Genomic DNA, 23,347 nt, shown 5'->3' on the forward strand with positions numbered 1-23,347 from the left:
CGCTGTGTGCAGTAGAGACACCGCAGGTCTTTCCTCCTGGCTGCTGTCAGGCTCTACAATCAGACCTGCTCCCAGTGGACCTGCTCCCAGTAGACCTGCTCCCAGTGGACCTGCTCCCAGTAGAGCTCTGTGCAACACAGTACAATCCTTTTACCTTCACTTCTTTCTTTCTGTGAATTTGTGAATTTGTGAACTGCAGTTGTTTTTTAGTTTTAGTTAACAGTCTTTATTGTTGTTATTTATTATATCTGTCTACTTATGTCTCTATTCCACTATCCTGTATGCTGCTGGAACAATGCACCGCTGAGGGATTAATAAAGGATTATTTTATTTTATCTTAATGTCGCCCGCTCTGGCTCCAGGAACACATCTCACTATGGTCGCTGGCTAACTTCACGTTTCTGACTGTGGAGCTGCCGATGACCACAATGTGCTTCTCAGCGGGGGGGGTCGCTGAGTGGGGGGGGACCTGTTAGAAACATGAAGTGGTTGGTGGTGAACTGTGGGCTTCAGCTGAGGGCTGTGCTTCCTCCGGACAGTCACCCAGCCTCCCGGGGGACGGCTAGCAGGAGCTACACTGAGTCCGGCTGCTGGGGGCTGGCTGACTACAGCCCCCTCCATGGTGCGGAGCCTCGCCTCCAGCACGCTAAATAAACTACATTTATTACATTTACCTTTATCGCTAAAGGAGGCGGAGGAGTAACTAAACATCTGACACACCGAGCAGGACAGAGCAGGAGAGTGAGGAGAGAGAGAGAAGCTATCGCTAGCTGCTCAGCTAATGTAACGGGCAGAATAGTGTGTAAACTATAAAAGAAGGAGAGAACTATCAGTGTTCAGCAGAACTAGTGTACGTTTCAGTGGTGTAATGAAATATATAACAAACAAACTGAACTTGTGAGAGCTTAGAGCAGCCAAACACACACGATAGCAGTGACACAGAAACCGGCCGTGAAGCAGGACGCTTACGTCAGTACGTCAGTACGTCAGTACGTCAAACACCCAACTGCCAATGAATGAATACTTCTTTTCTGAAAAAAGGAACAAAACTATACTTTTAGTGCAGTTGCACGGTGCATTTAACCAACTTTGTTCCAAAACAAAACGTGGAGGACACGCTCAGTAAAAGTAATGATTATGATTTTAAGGTGTTATGATAAAACCAGTATTAACACTAAATGGGACTTATTGTGGCTTCGTTATCTTTTCTTGAAACAAAAAAAAATATCAACACCCTGGTGGCCTTAAGCTTCATTAATACTTCGCTTTGAGGAGTTTCTCCAAACTTAAGGCAGCCAGGTACATAGGCTCCATAGCTACATCGTGACTGAAGTTCTCACACTGTATTCATCATAAGAGAAACACTCCAAGCAAACATTCTGTTCTATTCATTCCTTTTAATATTACAAATATTAATATTAAACAGGACATATTCAGCAAACGCCATTAGAAAAATAAATTCTGACAGTAAATTGCTGAGGTGACAGAATTTGGCTGCTGTGACCAAAAACTGCACAACTTCTGTCTTTCTGCCTGTCTGTCTGTCTGTCTTCCTGCCTGCCTGTCTGTCTGTCTTCCTGCCTGTCTGTCTGTCTGTCTTCCTCCTGTCTGTCTGTCTATCTTCCTGCCTGCCTGCCTGCCTGTCTGTCTGTCTTCCTCCTGTCTGTCTGTCTGTCTGTCTGTCTTCCTGCCTGCCTGTCTGTCTGTCTGTCTGTATTCCTGCCTGCCTGTCTGCCTGCCTACCTGCCTTTCTGTCTGTCTGCCTGCCTGCCTGCCTGCCTGCCTGCCTGTCTGTCTGTCTTCCTGCCTGCCTGCCTGCCTGCCTGTCTGTCTGTCTTCCTCCTGTCTGTCTGTCTGTCTTCCTGCCTGCCTGCCTGCCTGTCTGTCTGTCTTCCTCCTGTCTGTCTGCCTGCCTCCCTGCAGTTTTTGTTCTGTGTTTGGGTAAATATCGGAACGATTGGAATTGTTGTATATTATTATGCACTGTTTGTTGAGGAGGCCTGATGAGATTTATAAAACTTAAAAACAACACAATACCTCTTAACATACAAACCCAGAATCATGTCCAACTTTAGTGGCAAAAAAATAATGTACACAGAGAACAAGAACAATATATTACACAAACACAGGACACAAACTATATGTGTGTGTGTGTGTGTGTGTGTGTGTGTATTGTATATATATATATATAGTACAAATATAGTACAAACTGACAGAAAGACCAGAGTACCTTGTTAGTTAACTAGCTAAATAAATACATGAAGTGAAGAAAATGAAATTAAAATGACAGTTTTATGAGTTAATCCACCCTCATTCTGTATGAATGAGACCCTCATTTTATCTAGAATATTTATTTATGTTTTTAATGTTTTATTGTTGTTCCTTTTCAAAAAGCATTATATTTATCTATTTATCTGGATAACTATAAGTTGTCTATAGTTAACTATAGTCCATGAGTCCCGGGCGGTGCTGTGACATTCACTGTCCGCCGGAGGGCGCTGCGGGCTGCTTTTATTCTGAAGGAAGATAACTACAGACAGGAAGTGAGTGGTTTCGGACTCGGAAGTGATTCTTTGTGTTTTTGTGGGACTGAAAGGCGCCGAGCTGAAATCTGTATGATATTTAAATTGCTGAAGCTTCGCTGATCCACAGAGTCCATCCTCAGACTGCCGGGAGTCTCCGAGAGTCGGTGCTTCACCTCCGGACCGGCGGCTGTTGTTACTGTCCGCCATTTTGTGTCTCTGATGCCCGCTGACTGTTAGCTGTTAGCAGGTGTTGTGTCTGTCATGGCGGCTGGAGGCGGCGCGGCTGCGACTCACGTCGGTGATATTGAAGAAGATGCTTCTCAGCTGCTGTTTCCGAAAGGTCGGTCTGTTTTTACAGGCGTCTTTCATTCATGTGCACTTTATTATGTATGTAGCTGAGACTTATCAGCCAATCAGGAGCAGCTTTACTGGCCCAATATGTGAACACAAACAATGGATTTCACTCCGGTTTGAAGTTCCTCTCAGTGTTTACAGGAGGAGAGAAACAGATACATGCTTACAAGTAACGTTATTTACAGAAACAAGTGTTTCTGTAAATACAGATACTGTAAAAGAGCAAATATTGACTTTGACTTACTTTATATACATGAAGGAGGTGGTTATGTACAGGAGTTATTTGCATATTGTTCTGACACTATGACTGGTTGAACTGTTCATCAGAGTGATGGCAGGAAGTACAGCCGTGATTTCTCTACCTGTGATCCTACAGCAGGTGTTCTGGTCTCCCGGAGGCCGAACCCACGTTTTAATCCACATACAGAGCCCAGAACTACAAACATGTCCTTCCTCTTCATGGTACAGTTTCACTTCCTGCCCTGAAGGTGACGCTCTGTGTTGTTGTTGTTGTTGTTGTTGTGACAGAGTTTGAGAACGCAGAGACTCTGCTGAACTCGGAGGTCCACATGTTGCTGGAACACAGGAAGCAGCAGAACGAGAGCGCCGAGGACGAACAGGAACTGTCCGAAGTCTTCATGAAGACTCTGAACTACACGGCTCGATTCAGCCGCTTCAAGAACCGAGAGACCATCACTGCCGTACGCAGGTAAGGTCTCCTTCACATGATCGGCTGTTTGAGTCTCTGTGGTCTGATCTGGATCTGACCCCCCCCCCCCCGTGTCTTCAGTCTCCTCCTGCAGAAGAAGCTCCACAAGTTTGAGTTGGCCAGTTTAGCAAATCTGTGTCCCGAAGCTGCTGAAGAGGCCAAAGCCCTGATTCCCAGGTCAGTCTGATCTACATCACACCCAGACCGCATGATACCCAGACAGGAACCAGATCAGAGCTGAGACAGCTGAACTCACTCAAAGTGCAGCTAATAAAATGTAATAAACTGAACGGAGTAAATATTATTATTAAGTGTGAAGCTTCTTTATTAACGTTTTTCTTTCATCGTCTTTCAAGATGTGCCTGAGGGATCAGAGCAGGTTCAGGTGTGTGTTCATGTGTGTGTGTTTTCAGTTTGGAGGGTCGGTTTGAAGACGAGGAGCTGCAGCAGATCCTGGACGACATCCAGACCAAGAGAAGCTTCCAGTACTGAGACCAGGACCTCTGTGACTCCTGGTTCTCCTGCCCTGACCTCCATCTGGTCCCTGTCCTCTATTTTGTTTCTTTTTTTTAAGTCCAGGATGACTGAACTGAACTGAATGATCCTGATCATGTGATTTGATGACATCACAGTCCTCACACAGGAGATGTAATCAGGACTAAACAGAGTCCGTCTGTCCGGCTGAACATTTCCTAACGTCACAATAAACTTTGATCTGTCTTTTTTACACGACTGCTTCTGATATGTTTTCTTTGTAAAGGGTCGTTCTGGTTCTGATGGATTTTCTCTGTAACGAGTTTCTCGTGTCTGAAAGTACATTTTATAGAAATGAATTGAATCCATGAAACGATGAAAGAGTTGGAGGATGATCTGTGAGCCACATCGAGGCTGCGTTCAGGTGCAGCTGTGTGTGGTGGTGTGGGAGCTCTGGAGCTCTGACATTGGGTTGCGTTTCTCCAAAATTGATTCTGTCTTAACTTGTTGCCGTAAGAGGAACCAATGAGCTGAGAGCCACAGACAGGAAGTCCACAGTACTGAGAGACGGACTGACGTGTTGTTGGTTTGAGTCTGAACAGGAGGTTTCATTTAATTTAAAAGAAAAACAAAGAATAACAAGAGTTATTAATAGTATTTCTTCTAAACCCTGATTGGTGACCAGAAGTTTTCCAGCTGAGCTGAACAGCCTATCAGAAGAGCTCAGACAGAAGTCAAGTGAAATCCATCAGACGTTGACACAGTACGCTGCAACGGTGTTGGTGTCCTCTGTGTCCTCCAGAGCTTGAGGCAGGACTCCACTGGACGTCCTCACCATCCTCACTGTGTTCCTGCTGAACAGGGTCTTCTCATAGTCCATCAGCTGCCTCCAGAAACCAGCGTTGGGCCGAATGAACGGTCGCTGCTCCAGAACGAGTTCGTGAGCCCGACGGAGGCTGAGACCTTCAGACCTGCAAACACAAAAACCAACAGCAGTGGAAGAAGTGACCAGATCCTTTACTAAAGTAAAAGTACTCATACCACAGTGTAGAATACTCCATCACAAGTGAAAGTACTGCATTCACAGTCCTACTTCAGTGAAAGTATCAGCAGTACAAGTCATGGTTGTGGAGTAAAATGACTCCTGTGACCACGGATGGATTACTGAACGGGCCTGCCGGGCACAGGTGAAGACCAGGGGCCTGAGGGGTCAGAGGACCACAAAGAGACACACTACAAACCACTATAAACACAGCTGGAGTGGGGACCCTGAAAAGGTGAGGGTGGTGGTTTACCTCATAAGGTAGGCCATGATCAGAGAGGGGGATCTGCTCCTGCCTGCGGTGCAGTGGACCAGAGTCCTCCCTGTTTGGTTCTGGTTGATCCATTCAGCCACCGAGTCAAAGTAGTGTTTCAGAGGGGCGTGAGGTTGATCCTGGATGGGGACGTGGAGGACATGCAGGCCGTCCAGCTCAGGGTAGGACACGTCCTCTAGCCCGCTGGCGTTAATGATGAGGGTGATGTTCCTGCTGGAGAGGACGCTGAGGCTCAGAGCCGAGTCCAGACCACTGAGGAACAGACCTGGAGACACCTGAGAGACCGACATGACCAGCTGCAGGACAGAACAACGCGTTTACCTGTGAGACAGTACTGAGGGCTTTGACACAAACCTAAGACCCCTAAAGATAAAGTAGGGCTCTGACCAACTATAACTCATTATTGATTAACAACCTGTTAGACTTCCTAAAGTTGATGTTCATTTATTGATTATTGATCACAGAAAAGCAAATTCTCAAAACACAGATGTTGGAATTAGAGATTGTTTAAAATTTAAGAATCGATTATCAAAGTAGCTGCTAATTCACTTTCTGTCCATCGAACTGTTTCAGCTGTAAACTGACGCGGCGTCACGCTGAGTTCTGCTCTCGGTGAGTTCAGGTCTAGGTGTGTTCTGGTCTGGCTGTGTTCGGGTCTAGGTGTGTTCGGGTCTCGCTGTGTTCGGGTCTAGGTGTGTTCTGGTCTCGGTGTGGACACCATGTGGTTCGACTGATCCTTTCGTTTCAGATGTTTTTGAAGGATTTTTGACGCCTGAACATGAAAATGATTTCACAAGAAACAAACGTGAGAAATGTCATAAAAATAAACATCACTTGTTGTAACTTTTATTAATTTGAACCTCCTGTTTCAACAGGATCTCTAAAACTTTATTTTGGAAGGATCTATCTGTCGGGCATGTTCGGGCCATGTCGGCCCATGTCGGGCCCCAACACACACACACACACACACACACACACACACTGAGGCCTACGGTGCGAGTCATGGGATGAGTCACTGTCAGTTTCGACTTAGTTTCAGTTCCGTTTCCACTCCGACAGACGGACTTCAGTCAGGTAAGATGTTCTGCTTCTATTCTTTCGCAGATAGTTGGTTTCAGCCTCACAGCAGAGTCTGATTACAATAACAACTGCACATGAACTGGGAACGACTTATTCTGGAGACGAGCTGACCCAACACCCCCCCCCCCCCCCCAAACCTCATTCCAAAATGTCACAGGTTAATGCTTCCTTCCTTTACTACGCTTACCCCTTGGTTATACTACATGATGTAAGGTATGTCCTCTAAGGAGTGTACATTCTTAAGTATTCGGCCTTAAAGTCACATTATATAAACGTTCAGGTTGGGTGACTTGTTCAGTCATGGCCCCTGATTACGATCCGTTTTGCTGGAAGAACACGACGAGGGTCAACTATAAAACCATAGAATTTCGTTTATAAACGTGTTGTTGCGTTCACGAGATTGACGCTGAAAACAAGAACGGCTCATAACAACCCGACAAATATCAAAACAGCTAATCTGACGAGTCTGTTCTGCCAATTTGTAAAGAATTCGCTTCCCGATATATTTTGAATTAAGTTTAGTGAGAAGTTTGTGGCTGGCGGAGCATTCATAGTGTTCATGACGCTGTTGGAAGCGTACAGAACAGACGTCTCTCTCACCTGTTCGATCCTGGGGACAACACTTCCGGTCGTACATTTCCAAAATAAAAGCCACAACAACCAAACCGTTCCAACTTTTTTGACCAACAAGCATTAAATGAAATGTGAAAGTGTGAATAACTCATTGAAAAGTCTTAAAAAGCAGTGATTGCAGTTTTTTTATTCAAGGAATAAAAAAAGTCTTTAGTTTCATGAATAAAAGTCTGAACCATCACAGAAACCCTGATTCATAAACCAGTTTCTGTTTTGCTGTAGACCACGTGAAAATGCAGAATCAGAACACAAACCAGACCCAGAAAACCGTCATCCCGAAGGTCCGATATCACCCAACCATCCAGACCCAGACACCTGGAGATGGAGCACGAGCCAAAACCAGGACTAGAGCCAGTCAAACCCAGAAGACCAGACCTGCTGCTGTACAACCCGCTCAGACTGGAACTGACAATAAGGCAGTCCAGGAGAACCGGGATGCCGACAACACTCCTCAGGTTAATCCAGCTTCTGCTGAGAAACCACGTCCTGGTGGAGGACAAAATCAGAGGGCTCAGAAACCCGTTAAGAACCCAAACCAGAAACTGGTTCAGACAGCTGTTACAGATCCAGATCCAGATCCTCCTCAAACACCAGATCAGCTCTCTGACAGAGCCCCTCCCAGACCGGAGCAGTTCCCTCTGGGTCTGGGGGTCCGGTTGGACAGGTGTGTTGTGGAGGAAGTGGAGGCTCTGACCCGAGGACAGAGTACCAACCAGGACTGGTTCACTTGGAGGAAGAACCGGATCACGGCCTCAGTGGCTCACCGCATCGCTCACTGCCGCTTCATTAATGGCAAGAGCAAAACCCTGCCCACCTCCTACCTGGCTGCCATCACAGGTAAGCCACGCCCCCAACCACTTGGACACGCCCCTCTCACACCTGGTGGTTCTGGCCTACAGGATTTAAACTAACGATTACTTTGCTTATTGATAAAGCTGATGATTTTTTTCCTTGATTCATTGATTATTAAAGATTATCAGAAAGATCAATTGATGATGGTGGCAGACAGGCAGGCAGACAGACAGACGGGCAGACAGAGAGGCAGACAGGCAGGCAGACAGGCAGGCAGAGAGACAGACAGACATGTAGACAGACAGGCAGGCGGGCAGGTAGACAGACAGACAGGTGGACAGACAGACAGACAGGCGGGCAGACAGACAGGTCAATAGAATGAGACAGTATCCTGTTAGAAAAGATGACTGACTAGTTTTTTTTATTAATGAACCCGACTCTGACTCGTCAGGTGAGGGGCGGAACATCCAGACCAGAGCCATGAGCTGGGGGGTCCAGATGGAGGCTGAGGTGGTCCGCAGGTATCAGGTACAGTTCAACACACCTGATGTTTAAACTCTGTTATCTGAGACTCTGTTCTACACACACCCCCTTCAGATTCACGGCCCTGGATTCTGGATGCTGGATCTGGATAACCTCAGTCACAGAGTGAACTTATTGATTAAATTAAAACTTTTCTTATGAAAAGATAAAACAATGAAATCATGATGTTCACGACTTCATGAGCTCAGTGTGACATTAAAATATCGTATCAAATATTATTAATTTCATTATGATGATGATGATGTCCTGCAGAGACTGAAGAGCACTGCTTTGGGACAGTCGGTCTTGGTTCAGAACTGCGGTTTGTTCATCGACGCTCAGAGGCCCTGGTTGGCTGCGAGTCCCGACGGCATTGTGACGGACAGCCGGACTGGCCAATGGCTGCTATGTCTGGAGGTGAAGTGTCCCTTCAAACACAGACATAGACGAGTGGAGGACGCCTGCAGAGACGACCCTGCCTTCTGTCTGGAAATACAGGACCAGGACAGACAGGAGCCTGGAGGGGTAAAAGAAATCAGAACATGTCACTGTCACACAGAAATGTCTGTCCCCTCCTTGTTATTAGTGTCCTGTGCTACCACTGTTGTCTTGTCCTTAACGTCCTGTCCTCTCCTTGTTCAATCCGTCTGAATGGAACCACAACCCGACTCGATAGTGCAGCTGGACATCTGGACAGCATGCAATGTCCTCTGGTTGGTGCAGCTGGACTGGATAGGTGGTGTCTGTCTTGGCCGGGCTATTGAATTGTTTGGCCTCCGACATTAATGTCCCATTCTCTCCTCTCATCACCTGGTCTTGAACGTCCTCTACGTGTCCTCCTGTCTCAGTTGTCCTCTCCTTGGCTTTAACGTCCTCTCCTTGTCTTCCTGTCCCAGTCCCCGGTCTACCACCTGAAGACGTCTCACAGTTACTTCACACAGATCCAGTGTCAGCTGGCAGTGACCGGCCTGAGGCGGGCAGACCTTGCCGTCTTCACCATGGAGGAGATGGCCATCGTCCCAGTGACCTTTGACCCCGACCTGTGGGAGGAGACGGTGTCCAAACTGGAAGTGTTTTACAGGGACGCTGTCCTGCCTCACCTCAGAGAGCAGACACAGCAGGACACAGCAACAGCATGGACACCAGAGCTGTAGAGACAAATCTCAGTCTCTTGTCATGTCTCCTGCTGCTCTATGGTGACCTCTGTGGATGTGACCGGTTACCATAGAAACAGTCTCTCCTCCACAGTGAAATTTACTTCTCTGCAGGACAAAGTGTTACAGACATGATTCCTTATTTAGTCTTGAGGACAGCTGTTTGAACATCTGGCAGATCTGGTGTCAGACATCTTAAAGGAGTTTCCACAGATTCATCGTCTCACTCCTGTAACTTCGTTTCCCACAATGCACCTCTTCCTCCGACAGTTGGGTGGTAGACTGTGATGTGTTGTGCTAGTAGCTGCTAATGTAGGCTGCAGCAGCTCCCTCTGAGACAAAGGCTTAGTAGGAACACCTGGAAACACCTGGAAACACACTGAGGTCGAGTTCAACTTTAACAGAACTGATCCAGAACAGTTTGTCCAGGTGGTCTTCAGTCTTTAGAAATAGGTTTTAAATCTTGTGCACACAACATAGAAAGAATGATCACGTTTCAGGACTTCAGGGGCTCCGTAGTACAGCTGTGTACTAGTACTAGTATTAGTACTGTAGGACAAAAAAAAGGAAACTTTGTAACTGAATGTTCTTCAGACTTCAGATGTTTCTTGTTATTCTCGAAACTTTTCTTTCTGTTTCAACAGGAAACTTCTGTTTAAACAACTCAGTGCGTCTCATTAACCCTTGTGCCCTCCTCGGGCATTTTTGTACATTTTCTTTTTGATTTGGTGATCATTTTGGCTGTGTTACAGCTTTTGGCATGCTTTTTTGCAAGAACTTTTCTTTTAAGTAAAATTTTTGAAATCCAATGTCTTTTACTCTTACATGTCTTTTATACTCTCTTGATGCATTTTGCACCCTCTGGACACCTTCGTGGCAAAAATGTACACGTACAAAAAAATGCTATTAAATCATCATACATCAATATTTTTTTCTGCTTTTTTTTTCATAAATCACTTAAACAACTTCAAACTTGCTCAAAACTACCAAACATTCAATCATTTTCAGGATTGTAACGCTTCAAATACCAGTTTAATTATTTGAATTATTAATTATATATTACAAAAAAACACAAACAATTAATTATTTTCCATATAATAAATAGTAGGGGGATGGGACATTGGTGGTGATTAGAGTCTTGGATATGTCAAAGATTAGCAACAAAAATGCCTCATTGACTTCCATTAAAACCACATTTTTTAATCTCACTGCCATTACAGTATAAAACCATGCATTCTGTAATGTCAGCATTTCATTTACAAGAAAAGTAGTGATATTTGACATTTTTACTGTATTCCACCATATTCAACCGTTTTCCCATTGTAGGCCAATGCATGAAATTCTTGCATTTTTGCCAGTTATATCATGGAGCCGTGTGACTACCAGGGGGTCCGAAGAGTGAGCAGCTTTAAATTCAGATTTTTAATAAAAATAAATGAGGATGTGTTATTATAGATTAAAGTAGCCAGCGGTATTAATGGAGTATTAACACATTAATGCATAAATAACGTATATTATAGTGCATAATGAGTGCTTTTACTTTAGGTACTTTAAGTATATTTTGATGCAAATATTTTTGTACTTAAATTCTTAAATGCAGAATCAGAAATACTTTATTGACCCCCGGGGGGAAATTATACTCAGGACTGTGGTATTAGTACTTTTACCAAAGCTGTGAGCTCATAGTCACTGAATGTAAATGTACCATCTGTAAATGAAAACACGACACACTTGTTCATCGTCTTTAATGGTTTGTTTTGGGAAAGACAGAGTCCGAGTGATGTTACGAGTCACTGGTGTTAAAGTACAAATGTGACTGATAGATGAACTTTGTAACCAGTTACACCAGTATACCAGCAAATATGATGTTTGACGGCCAGGTCCTTTAAAACCGATAAAAGCTCAAACCTCCACGAGTCAATGGTTTAATGTGACAATAAATGGACAACAGACTGCTCTTAAATAGACTCCTCCTCCTACAGAGTTCACTGTGACCTCATCAGGTGAACAAAAACGACCAATCAGCTCGCAGCAGATCGTCACCTGAAGCAGGAGGTGTGAGACAGTTCAGAGAAGAAAACGTCCTCCAGGCTGCTGTGACAGGTGTTGTGGGTGGGGCTTATTTTACCAGTGGGCGTGGTTCCTCTACAGTGGGCGGAGCCTCACAGGTAACCCTCCTTCTTGAACTGCTCATGCAGGATGTCTCGGTACTCGTCGAAGCCTCCGTCGATGCGTCCAACTTTCCCGTTCTCACACACCCACAGCTCCCTACACACCAACCGGATCAGACGCTCGTCATGGGACACCAGGATGACCCCGCCCTGAAAGTCATGACATCACACACTGAGCAGACACACCTGAGACACACCTGTCCTCTGATACGACAGATACATGCCAGGTACACTTCGATAAGGACTGGACAGACTTCAGGTGATATTATATATTATGTAGTTTTAAATGCAACCTCGTGTATTTATTCTCTTTCTGACTATTAAGTGTACATTGTGATCTAGTGATTATGCTAATTAAGATAATGTTGAAGAAAAGACCTTTTGTTTAATGACATGAAGGGTATGAGCTTAAGATCATGGACCTTCATTTGAAATGTGTTTCACACAGTCTCAGGTGGACCAATGGAAAATCTCTCTTCAATAAATAAAGACGTGGAGGGAGGCTGTGCGATCCACAGTTTGATTGCAAACACGGAAATGAGAAAATACTTGACCCGATCATGGAACATTAAAATTATAAGCAATATAATTTGGACTCACTCACTCACTCACTCACTCACTCACTTTGAACTTGTTGAGAGCTTTAGCCAGAGCCTCGATGGTCTCCATGTCCAGGTGGTTGGTCGGCTCGTCCAGGATGTAGAAGTTTGGACTGAATGAAAGACAAACAGACATCCTCATCATCCTCATCATCATCATCCTCCTCATCATCACTAACAGCTGGACCCTGAGCTTTTTACTACCATGGCATGGTCATCTGTGCAAAGGCCACGCGGCTCTTCTGTCCTCCTGACAGACTGGCCACCGGCCTCGTGGCCAGCTCACCGGTGATACCGTAACCTCCCAGCTGGTGCCGGTACTCCTCCTCCGTCCGACCTGTGACACACAAGACCAGCCAATCAGAATCTCTGAAGCTGACAGATGAACTGTGTCACAGCCTCAGTGTGATGTTGTAGATGTAGTTGCTATAGTTACCGGGGAACCTGTTAAGCAGCAGCTCCACAGAGCAGACATTCAGGTCCAGCTGGTCCACATGATGCTGACTGAAGTAACCGATTTTCAAGTTCCTGATGAGAAATTAAAACCAGCAGCAAAGACACAATTAATGGCTGCTATAAAAAACGTTCAGCGATCAGGAATCTTGTCAGGGACTACTACTACTGCAAAGAGTTAAAGGTTCCCTAAACAGAGGATAAACTGTTCCCTGAACAGAGTGTAAAAGGTTCCCTGAACAGTGCAAACTGTTCCCTAAACAGAGTATAAACTGTTCCCTGAACAGAGAACAAAAGGTACCCTGAACAGAGAATAAATGGTTCCCTATAAACAGTTTGGTGTAAACAGCAACAGTTTGACGTTCAGGTAAACAAATTCAGGTAACTGCTCTGCTCTGATTGGTCCATTGGCTGTCTTACCTGTGAGCTTGTCTGACTCCACTGACCGGTGTCAACTCGCCCATCAGCAGTTTGAGGACGGTCGATTTACCGGCACCGTTTTCACCGACCTGACAGGAAACACAACAGGATGTGTCAACTCACAACCAATACAGTCCTGATTCTGCATTATTGATCGGTATGATCAGATGTTGTATTCCACATTTTGATGTTAAAGCCACCATGATAACAGGCTCTGTGCCCAAACTCTTGGGTCCTAGAGATGTGATTCTACAGAAGGCTCAACTTTATTCATATTTATATGCTTCATTTGTAAACAGCTGCCATCAACAGGCGTCCAGTCACTGATTGGTTGCTTTCATGGTTCATGATGAAACTTACAATGCAGATGCGAGACTCGAGGTCAGCTGACAGGTTGAGTCCAGAGAAGAGCCGCTGGTCTGGAGAGTAATAAAACTCTACTTCATCTAACTGCAGGATGGGAGGAGACAACTTCTCAAAGTTATCTGGAAACCTGTGAGAAGAAAAACGTCAACATGTCAGTCAATCAATCGTGTGTGGGGGAAACAAGATAAAGGTCAGAAAATAACAGCTCCTCGTGACAAAATATGGAGTTGCTCAAGGTGACAGAGGACACTACTACTCAGATAGTACTCTGTGTACGCATGAGCTTGTGGGATGTGTGAAGTCAACTGCGCTGATGGTGGTACCGCCGTCACGTTTAAATAAAGTGAAATATTACGTCATAGTCGGAGAAGTTAGTATTTGTACATCCAGTACAACAACAAAAGGTTTATCTTCTTACCTTAAAGTGACCTCCGTTTCTTTCTCAATGGGCTTCAGTTCAGGTCTGCAGGAGAGAACAACACATTGAGGAAGGTTTCACTGTCTGTACAGGTGTATACCTGTCGTAGTCCCAGAGTACATTCAGATCCAAAACAAAGTGAAGAGAGACACCTGAAATACCTGGAGCTGCTGGGAACAAAGTCTGATCAGGTAGATCAGATCCCAAGTGGATCTTACTGTGACAGATAAACTCTAAAACCAATGCTCAACAATAAACTGTTTTCCATACTGATGACACCAGAAACACACCTGGTACACCCGGTGTCATCAGTATGGCCTCATACACACCTGATATTCAGGTGTATATGAGGTGTCTACCAGGTGCGTAGGAGGTGTTCTAGGTGTATCAAGAGTATAAAGTGTACTAAGTGTGTAAGTTGTACCAGAGGTGTACCAGGTGTGTACCAGGTGTATGAATACTCACAGCCTCTCCAGCAGTTTGAGTTTGCTCTGAACCTGAGCTGCTCTGTTAGCGTTGTACCGAAATCTGTCGATAAACACCTGAAACACAAACACATCGGTGTCAGTGACACAATGCATTCTGGGAAAACGGCTGCATCATGTGACCCTCATCCAACAAAAACTCAATATAATCAATCAGCACAAGCCACAAAGTACTAGTTGTCTGTACTGCAGTAGTATAGTACCTGTATGTGTTGTCTGTACTGCAACTGGGCCTCGTACTCTCTGTGCTGGTTCTTCAGTCTGTCTTCTTTGGTTTTAATAAAGTTTTCGTAGTCGCCACGGTAACTGTCCAGCCTCTGGGAGTGCAGGTGGATGATGTCTGTTACCACGGCGTTCAGGAAGTTTCTGTCGTGGGAGACGACCAAGATGGTGGACTGCCACGTCTGTGGGAGGAGGTATAATTTATGACTTTTAGCTTGTGGCTAACCAGTCTCACCGTTTTCAATGAAGAATGCTAACATTAAAGTGAGTCATATTCAGACCTGCAGGTAGTTCTCTAACCACAGAATGGCTCTGACATCCAACATGTTGGTTGGCTCTGAAACACAGAGGAATACATCAGAATGCTACCACAATACTACTACGAATGCAACTCCTACTAACCAGGATAACACCAAAATACTACTACTCTTACTATGTTACAAAACTTCTATTACTAGTGCCACTGACACTACTACTACCACCATTTCTCCTACTTGTACCACTACATTCACCTACTCCCACTCATACTACTCTTAATACTACTAGTACTCCTCCTACAACTTGTATTTGTACTTCTGATCTCCTACTACAACTACTACTTCTCTTACCCCTAATACTCCTTTTCCACCTACTACTTACAGTCCTACTTATACTACTGTTACTCAAATTGCTTGTACTCCTAATACTGCTCCTATTCGTATTTCTCCTCCTCCTCCTCCTCCTCCTCAACTACAGATAGTCCTGCTACTACTAGTGGCACTGAGATTACTGCTCGTCCTACTACTAATTACAGAGGAGGGTCTGACTCACCATCCAGCAGCAGCAGGTCTGGCCTGGTAAAAAGAAAGAAAGAAAATAAATAATCAGTTAGACAGCTGTCAATCATGTGGACTTCCTGTCTGTTTATACACACGTGTACTGCTACTTGTACACACCACCATGACTGAAGAAAAAGAAAGTGTTGGTTTGTAAAGAAGGAAGGCTGAAACTCACCGAGCAAAAAGAGCTCTGGCCAACGCCAACCTCATCCTCCATCCTCCTGAAAACTCCCTACACACACACACACACACACACACACACACACACACACACACACACACACACACACACACACACACACACACACACACACACACACACACACACACACACACACACACACACACACACGTACGTTATTATAAATGGAAGCCAATGCAACATCCTCTTAAGTGATAGAAACAAGTCGTGTGTGTTACCGAGAGGACTCACTTGGTAGTCTGCTGTTGCATTCTGGGAGAGAATCCCAGCCCAGCCAGGATGACGGAGGCTCTGATTGGATGAGACAGATGTCAATCAAAAACACAACACACATCAACTTGTGTGCATCTGCTGTACACACAGGTGTCCCTCACAGTAACAGCTCTATGCAGCATTATTACGGGACCAGCAGGGGGCGCTTAAGATCATTTGCATTTAAATTATAACACCCAGGAGTTGTTGTGTGCACCATCAACCACCAGGAGGCATCAGTGAGGGAGGTGGAGCTCATGAAAGCATCCTTGGATTCACCACCGACTGTACCTGGTAGTCGAAGTGAAAAGAGGAAGTACAGCAACACAACGACAAACTGACAAAGGAGTAAATGTGCAGCAGGAAGGCAAGAGACGGACAGGCCAACTATAATGTTGTAAAACAGCAGTTGGAGAAATAAATTCATGTATTCAATATCAAACTCATTCGAAGGCATGAAGATTTAATCATTTGTTGTAGACAACGTTTCACAAAGCACATAAAGTTTCTCCCGAGTCAACAAATAAAAAAACTGCACGTTTTTAGAAGGGAGTCTGGTGACTTTCTTCACGAATTACTTTACTGTTACTGTATTTGTAAAATTTTACATCTGCTGCTCATCTTGTCAGGTAGGACACGCGCTTAAGCTCAAATAGCAAATTGCTGTGATCACATCACATTATTATCTCAACACGTCTGTGATTTCACTTCTTGACTGCACAAACATCAATATTATCAATAGTTTTGGCTGCTAAACATTTACAGACTACCTAATAAAAAGAATAAAACTCTAATAGATGAATCAATAACTGGTCATTACCTGAACAGATGTTTACTGTATTCAGACCTGTATCAGCACAGACAGTCTGACGCTGTCTTAGTGTACCAGCTCTGGTTATTAAGTAGTGCAGTTGTACTTTTCACTGTGGTGATGGGTGTGTTATCAGTGAGGCTGTGTGGTTGTCATAGTTACCGTGCAGGAGCTTTGTCAGCTTCGATCTCCTCCAGCTTGCTGTAGATCTCCGACAGTCGAACGCTCTCCATCCCCTCAGCACTGAGGCAAAAACAAACTGTGATGAGTATAACACTCTGACATCACCTCTGCATCTCCATAGCAACAGCCGCTGAGGCTGAGGTAGTGTAGTGTTAAGAGCCATTCTGCACTTCCTGTGCCGTCATTGGTCGGTGGAGTGTTTGTATCCAGATTGATCGTGTGTTTCTTCTCTTTAGTGACGTCTCCGGGTTCACAGGTCTCAGATATTAACTTGGTGAGACCAGACAACTGGAATAAATCCTGCAGTGAGAACTAGTATTAATGTCATTAAAGTGTATTTATTATAGATCTTTTCTCCACGACGAGACGGAACAGACTTTATGAAACTGTGACTGAAGCTCTGGAGTTCAAAATAAAAGCTTAAAACTAAAGTTTTTCAAATTTAATTGCAAATACAGACAAAACTCATGTTAATCCAAAACTTTGTCATCTTCCTAATATAAACTGATATTTCTGTTCATAATGTAAGAGATTTTTAAATTGTGTTCTCTGTTTATATTCTTCCGTTTCACTGCTGCTCAGCCAAATAAAGACAAACAATAGACAAATAAAGTATGGTACAATCGCCCCACTGTGGATGTTTGGACCTCAATGTCTCACATCCTCTCCATGACGTACTGGTCAGGCACCAGCGCACCTTCAGTGGGAGACTCATTCCTCCCAAATGTACAACAGAGCGCCACAGGAAATCATTCCTGCCTGTGGCGATCAAACTGTTCAGCTCCTCCCTCTGAGTGTCAGACACTCAGAAGAAACAGACTGATTCTGGACTTATTTCACCTCTGTCAGCAACTACAACCTCATCATTTATTCTCTATTTATATTTATACTTGAACTGTGCACTACTGACTGTTACTGACTTAAAATTACAATAATCTGTGCAATAATTCACCAGTGCAATATATATATATACGTACATAAACATTGTTATTGTATATATTTTTATTTTTCACTTAAATACTGCAAATGTATATATTATTAATATTTTTTCTTCTATTTTTACATACGTCTCATTTCTAGCTCTGTCCTACTTCTTCTATTCTTGAATGGGAGCACCTGTAACGTGTCTAATTTCCTCCCAGGGATCAACAAAGTACACTGCTCAAAAAAATTAGAACAGGAAAAAGGAACACTTTGAAAACACATCAGATCTCAATGGGAAAAAAATCATGCCAGATATCTATACTGATATGGACTGTGTAATGTGTTAGGAACGAAAGGATGCCACATCGTTTGATGGAAATGAAAATTATCAACCTACAGAGGGCTGAATTCAAAGACACCCCGAAAATCAAAGTGAAAAAATGATGCGGCAGGCCAGTCCATTCTGCTGAAATTCCATTGCAGCAACTCAAAATGGTACTCAGTACTGTGTATTGCCCCCACATGCTTGTAAGCATGCCTGACAACGTCGGGGGATGCTCCTAATGAGACTACGGATGGTGTCTTGGGATATCTCCTCCCAGGTCTGGACCAGGGCATCACTGAGCTCCTGGACAGTCTGAGGTGCAACCTGGCGGCGTCGGATGGACCGAAACATAATGTCCCAGAGGTGTTCTATTGGATTCAGGTCAGGCGAGCGTGGGGGCCAGTCAATGGTATCAATTCCTTCATCCTCCAGGAACTGCCTGCGTACTCTCGCCACATGAGGCCAGGCATTGTCGTGCACCAGGAGGAACCCAGGACCCACTGACAATGGGTCCAAGGATTTCATCCCGATACCTAATGGCAGTCAGGGTGCCATTGTCTAGCCTGTAGAGGTCTGTGCGTCCCTCCATGGATATGCCTCCCCAGATCATCACTGAGCCACCACCAAACCGGTCATGCTGAACATTACAGGCAGCATAACGTTCTCCACGGCTTCTCCAGACCCTTTCACGTCTGTCACATGTGCTCAGGGTGAACCTGCTCTCATCTGTGAAAAGCACAGGGCGCCAGTGGCGGACCTGCCAATTCTGGTGTTCTATGGCAAATGCCAATCAAGCTCCACAGTGCCGGGCAATGAGCACAGGACCCACTAGAGGACGTCGGGCCCTCAGGCCACCCTCATGAAGTCTGTTTCTGATTGTTTGGTCAGAGACATTCACACCAGTGGCCTGCTGGAGGTCATTTTGTAGGGCTCTGGCAGTGCTCATCCTGTTCCTCCTTGCACAAAGGAGCAGATACCGGTCCTGCTGATGGGTTAAGGACCTTCTATGGCCCTGTCCAGCTCTCCTAGAGTAACTGCCTGTCTCCTGGAATCTCCTCCATGCTCTTGAGACTGTGATGGGAGACACAGCAAACCTTCTGGCAATGGCACGTATTGATGTGCCATCCTGGAAGAGTTGGACTGCCTGTGCAACCTCTGTAGGGTCCAGGTATGGCCTCATGCTACCAGTAGTGACACTGACCTTAGCCAAATGCAAAACTAGTGAAAAACAGTCAGAAAAGATAAGGAGGGAAAAAATGTCAGTGGTCTCCACCTGGAAAACCATTCCTGTTTTGGGGGTCGTCTCATTGTTGCCCCTCTAGTGCACCTGTTGTTAATTTCATTAACACCAAAGCAGCTGAAACTGATCAACAACCCCCTCTGCTACTTAACTGACCAGATCAATATCCCAGCAGTTTAATTAACTTGATGCTATACTCTGATTAAAAAGTGTTCCTTAAATTTTTTTGAGCAGTGTATTTCTGATTCTGATGTTTTATGGTTTTAATATCTATCTATTAATATATTTATTACCAGTTCCACGTACAGTCTTAGTATTTCAGCTTTGTGATGCAGTGTTACCAGAGAAGCCCACGAGGCCAAACAGCTTTTATAGTTGTAATGATGTGACTTTGTGTGACAGCGTAAACCTGTTTCTTACGTTCCGTTGGCGATGCGAGCGTTGAGCCTCTTCTCCTCGGCCAGCAGCTCCTCTCTCAGCGTGTCACTCTCCAGGACGCTCTGCAGCGCCGGCGTCTCGTCTCCGGCCACTTCCTGTTCCACATGCAGGATGGAGATGTGAGCCGGGACGCGAAGGTTACGACTGGCCAACATCTTCAACAGTGTCGTCTTCCCCAAACCGTTCCGGCCAATCAGGCCGTACCGCCGGCCCGACGCCAAAGAGACCTCGGCCCCCTGCAGCAAACACCTGGAGATACAAAGATCTTCATCAAGACCGCAAAGATCTTCATCAAGACATCAAAGATCTTCATCAAGACCACAAAGATCCTCATCAAGACCTCAAAGATCTTCATCAAGACCTCAAAGATCTTCATCAAAGATCTTCATCAAGACCTCAGAGATCTTCATCAAGACCTCAGAGATCTTCATCGAATAATTTTGTATGATGTTCTGAAGGAAAATAAAACTTTATGAATAAAGTTCCCACCATTTTGAGGTGGTCTCCTGAATGTACAGTAAAACACTTCATGGACTTCCGGGTCCTGCATTTCAGACTCACTCAGAGTTCAGATGGTTAATTAAACTCACCTCTCTCCAAAGGAAACATCAAAGTTCTCGATGCGGATGTCATAGCTGCGGTTCTTCCCCGATTGGTCGACTCGGTTGTCCTTCTTACTGCTGGCCTGACTGGCTGACGCCTCCTCCAGGACACTGTGAGAGACAACAGAGGAGGACAGGTGAGAGGAGGACAGGTGAGGACAGCTGTATAGATGAGGACAGGTGTGTACTGACAGCGGACTGGAGGTCTTCTGAGTGTCCTTCTCGTTCCTGCGTTCATGTTTGGCTTTCAGCTTTGCCTCGGCCTTCTCCAGTTTCTTTGCGTCCACCGTCTGAGGAGACACAGGCAGACAGGAAGTGATGCGTTTAATGACTATGTTCAAATCCAACAATCTGAGGCTTTAAAATAAATAAGCTGAAAATGTATTCTTATAAAATGTCTTACTTTCTTCTGAAAACTTTATTGTGATTTCACAGCTCGAAACAATTATCATGCATTTTAAATATTAAAACCATGTGAAATTGAAATAAGAACAATAAAAATAAGTAAACATTATGTAATAATAAAATGCAACTTGTCAAAATTATAAATAAATCCAGAAAACTCAAACATTTAACCCAAAACAGACTCAGTCCAAACAGGAAGTGATTTACTGTGAAAATGAGGTTGAACTCGTCTGCTTCTTTACAATCAGAGTTGGTTAAAAACGACTCACTGTGTTCTGAGAACGTTTCATCATCCAGATACCCTGAACATCGTCGGCTGCAGTAACTGAAGAGGACAGACGTGGTCAGTAAAACAATTTCTTCTATAAATGTGAAATGTTATTACAAGTTGAAATACAGTGAGGTGTTTAAAGAGGAGGTATTCTGCTCATGTCCAGCTCTATATCTGTATTCTGGGACTCCACTAGAGCAGCTTTGCATGATCAACAGATCAAATAAGTCCTTCTTCATCTTATTGTGGCCCTTCATGCGGCCCCTCAGTTCACCCTCTGTCTGACACAAGCCATTTGAGCTCCTGTCTCTTCAAGGCCCGCCTCACTAAAAGCCCACTTTCTTCTGATTGGCCGGCTCCTGGGAGGAGGAGGTTTTCAGTCTCGGGCTCCGAGAGTCAGTTGGTTAGAGCCAGCTAACTAAGAGCATATATCAGAGCGTACGAAGCATTGTGAGCAGTCTGAAGACTGAGCTTTTGGCTCACAGGGATTACTTTTACGTACGTTTTCCTCATTATCTGGCAACTTTGGTAACGTTTAATAGGATTATCCAACATTGTAACAGTTTGTATATGACAGAAAATAAGGAAAAGCATAATAGGTCCTCTTTAAATAGAAATATCTTTTATTATCATAGTGATGTGTTTCTTACCATTGTCTGCAGAGATCTGAGAGAGCTGCACTGGAGCGTCCAACAACACCTGCCTCTGAGAGCCACGATGGTTATTCCTGATGGAAACACGGAGAACACATTATTCCTGATGGAAACATGTGTTATTCCCTCTAACCCTGACATGTCAGCACTTCAGCTCAGTGTTGATGTTTGAACACTCAGCTGAGGGAATCTTAAAGTCCCTGTAAAGCTCATAGAAGACATGACTTTTCATCTTCCTTACAGTTTGAGAGTGTTGAACATCTGGAGGCAGATGTCTCTGACGTCGTCCTCGTTTTTACTATCAGCAGACACTTCCTGCAGGACTCCTCCGATGGCTTCGTAAACCTCCTCCCCATCCTCGAAATCTGCTCCGCCACTGTCCAAAACACCTGAAACAAACACACATTTCAGGTGTACTTGTCATATAGTAAAATGATGTCACCACTAGTTAGCAGCAGGATTATTTGACTGGAGGCAGAGTAACCTAACAGCAGTGTGTCCACCTTGTCTTTGTAGCACGTGTAACAACACCCAACAGTGATGTCACAGTGTACTGACACACCCAGGAACACACCTGTACATCACTGCAGCAAGTGCAGTGTGTTAATAAACACATAAGCAGACAACATTGATATGTATCGCATGTTTTTTGAAAGTATGTAGTGCATACTTTAACACTGTGTTCATACTCATTGTATGTAATGTGTCAACATACTTGGCCAAAAAAGCTGATTCTGATCAATCAAATTACCAAACCCAACCGTCATCCACTGAACCCCTTAGTTTTAGGGGCAGCTGCCCACTTTTCCCAGTTGGTCGTCCATCTTTGGTGATGACTAACAGCTGCTGTAACTCACGGAGTCATTCTTCACACACAACACTTTATCATGATTTATTTATTTATTTATCAATGAGAACTTTGTTGGTTGAATATAAGTAAAGAATATACAGCTGCTCTTAACTCCAACAGTCTTCACGGTAATACTTCCTGTGATACTCCTGTCATTTTTCCTGGAATACTACTAGAACCCTTCCTATAATACTCTTGTAATACTTCCCATGACCCCTCCCCTGTTCCTGTGGGTCAGTGGTCGGGGTTGGGTCCAGCCAAAGCGGACTTTAATTCTCAAACTGACCAGGTTTTAAGTCTAGCTAAGCTAACTTCACCGAGCCATGCCGTGCTACCCGGTGTCCCTCCTCTAAGTACAGTGAGCCCGGTTAGCTCATTAGCTCTGTAGCTAAGGGAAGCGGCTTCCCGGCTAACAGGCAGATTAAAGGCCGGTCTGTACCGCTCCACCGGCCCGACAGACAGCGGCTCTGTCCCCGGCCTCTCACCTGTGATGTAGTCGAACACCTCCGAGTCGATCTCAGGAAACTCGCTCTTCAGAATGTCCACGTACGTCGCCATGATACCCGGCCCTGGACACTGCAGCGACACGCATGCGTCAATATGCGACAGCGCTGGGAATTCTGGGGGATGAAGTTGGTTGTGCGTAAAATGACAAAAGCCTACAAATTGAAAGACAAGGG

General features: G+C 44.7%; 4 protein-coding genes across 4 annotated transcripts; 2 read left to right on the forward strand and 2 right to left on the reverse strand.

Moving 5' to 3' along the window:
- Positions 1-2,553: 2,553 nt before the first annotated feature.
- polr2d (RNA polymerase II subunit D) lies at positions 2,554-4,315 on the forward strand. Its single transcript, XM_070905812.1, has 4 exons — positions 2,554-2,865; positions 3,408-3,588; positions 3,670-3,765; positions 4,002-4,315. Exons 1-4 carry the CDS (start codon positions 2,787-2,789, stop codon positions 4,078-4,080), a joined length of 435 nt encoding a protein of 144 aa, XP_070761913.1. The 5' UTR covers positions 2,554-2,786; the 3' UTR covers positions 4,081-4,315.
- LOC139285276 (dual specificity protein phosphatase 14) lies at positions 3,677-6,117 on the reverse strand. The gene is made up of 2 exons (XM_070905811.1): positions 5,358-6,117; positions 3,677-5,033 (listed from the first exon to the last, which is right to left on the reverse strand). The coding sequence occupies exons 1-2, from the start codon at positions 5,666-5,668 to the stop codon at positions 4,811-4,813; spliced, it is 534 nt and encodes a 177-aa protein (XP_070761912.1). The 5' UTR covers positions 5,669-6,117; the 3' UTR covers positions 3,677-4,810.
- A 271-nt stretch (positions 6,118-6,388) lies between these two features.
- LOC139285275 (uncharacterized) lies at positions 6,389-10,476 on the forward strand. The gene is made up of 5 exons (XM_070905809.1): positions 6,389-6,452; positions 7,314-7,928; positions 8,335-8,411; positions 8,679-8,930; positions 9,302-10,476. The coding sequence occupies exons 2-5, from the start codon at positions 7,325-7,327 to the stop codon at positions 9,557-9,559; spliced, it is 1,191 nt and encodes a 396-aa protein (XP_070761910.1). The 5' UTR covers positions 6,389-6,452; positions 7,314-7,324; the 3' UTR covers positions 9,560-10,476.
- An 813-nt stretch (positions 10,477-11,289) lies between these two features.
- abcf3 (ATP-binding cassette, sub-family F (GCN20), member 3) lies at positions 11,290-23,231 on the reverse strand. The gene is made up of 21 exons (XM_070905573.1): positions 23,153-23,231; positions 22,059-22,206; positions 21,815-21,891; positions 21,163-21,218; positions 20,681-20,778; positions 20,477-20,599; positions 19,869-20,135; positions 16,939-17,019; positions 15,945-16,004; positions 15,687-15,743; positions 15,504-15,526; positions 14,975-15,030; positions 14,675-14,875; positions 14,452-14,528; positions 13,987-14,031; positions 13,563-13,695; positions 13,203-13,291; positions 12,766-12,857; positions 12,534-12,666; positions 12,355-12,442; positions 11,290-11,880 (listed from the first exon to the last, which is right to left on the reverse strand). The coding sequence occupies exons 1-21, from the start codon at positions 23,223-23,225 to the stop codon at positions 11,722-11,724; spliced, it is 2,136 nt and encodes a 711-aa protein (XP_070761674.1). The 5' UTR covers positions 23,226-23,231; the 3' UTR covers positions 11,290-11,721.
- Positions 23,232-23,347: the final 116 nt, after the last annotated feature.

Source organism: Enoplosus armatus, chromosome 5 (assembly GCF_043641665.1).
Source record: "Enoplosus armatus isolate fEnoArm2 chromosome 5, fEnoArm2.hap1, whole genome shotgun sequence".
NCBI lineage: Eukaryota > Metazoa > Chordata > Actinopteri > Centrarchiformes > Enoplosidae > Enoplosus > Enoplosus armatus.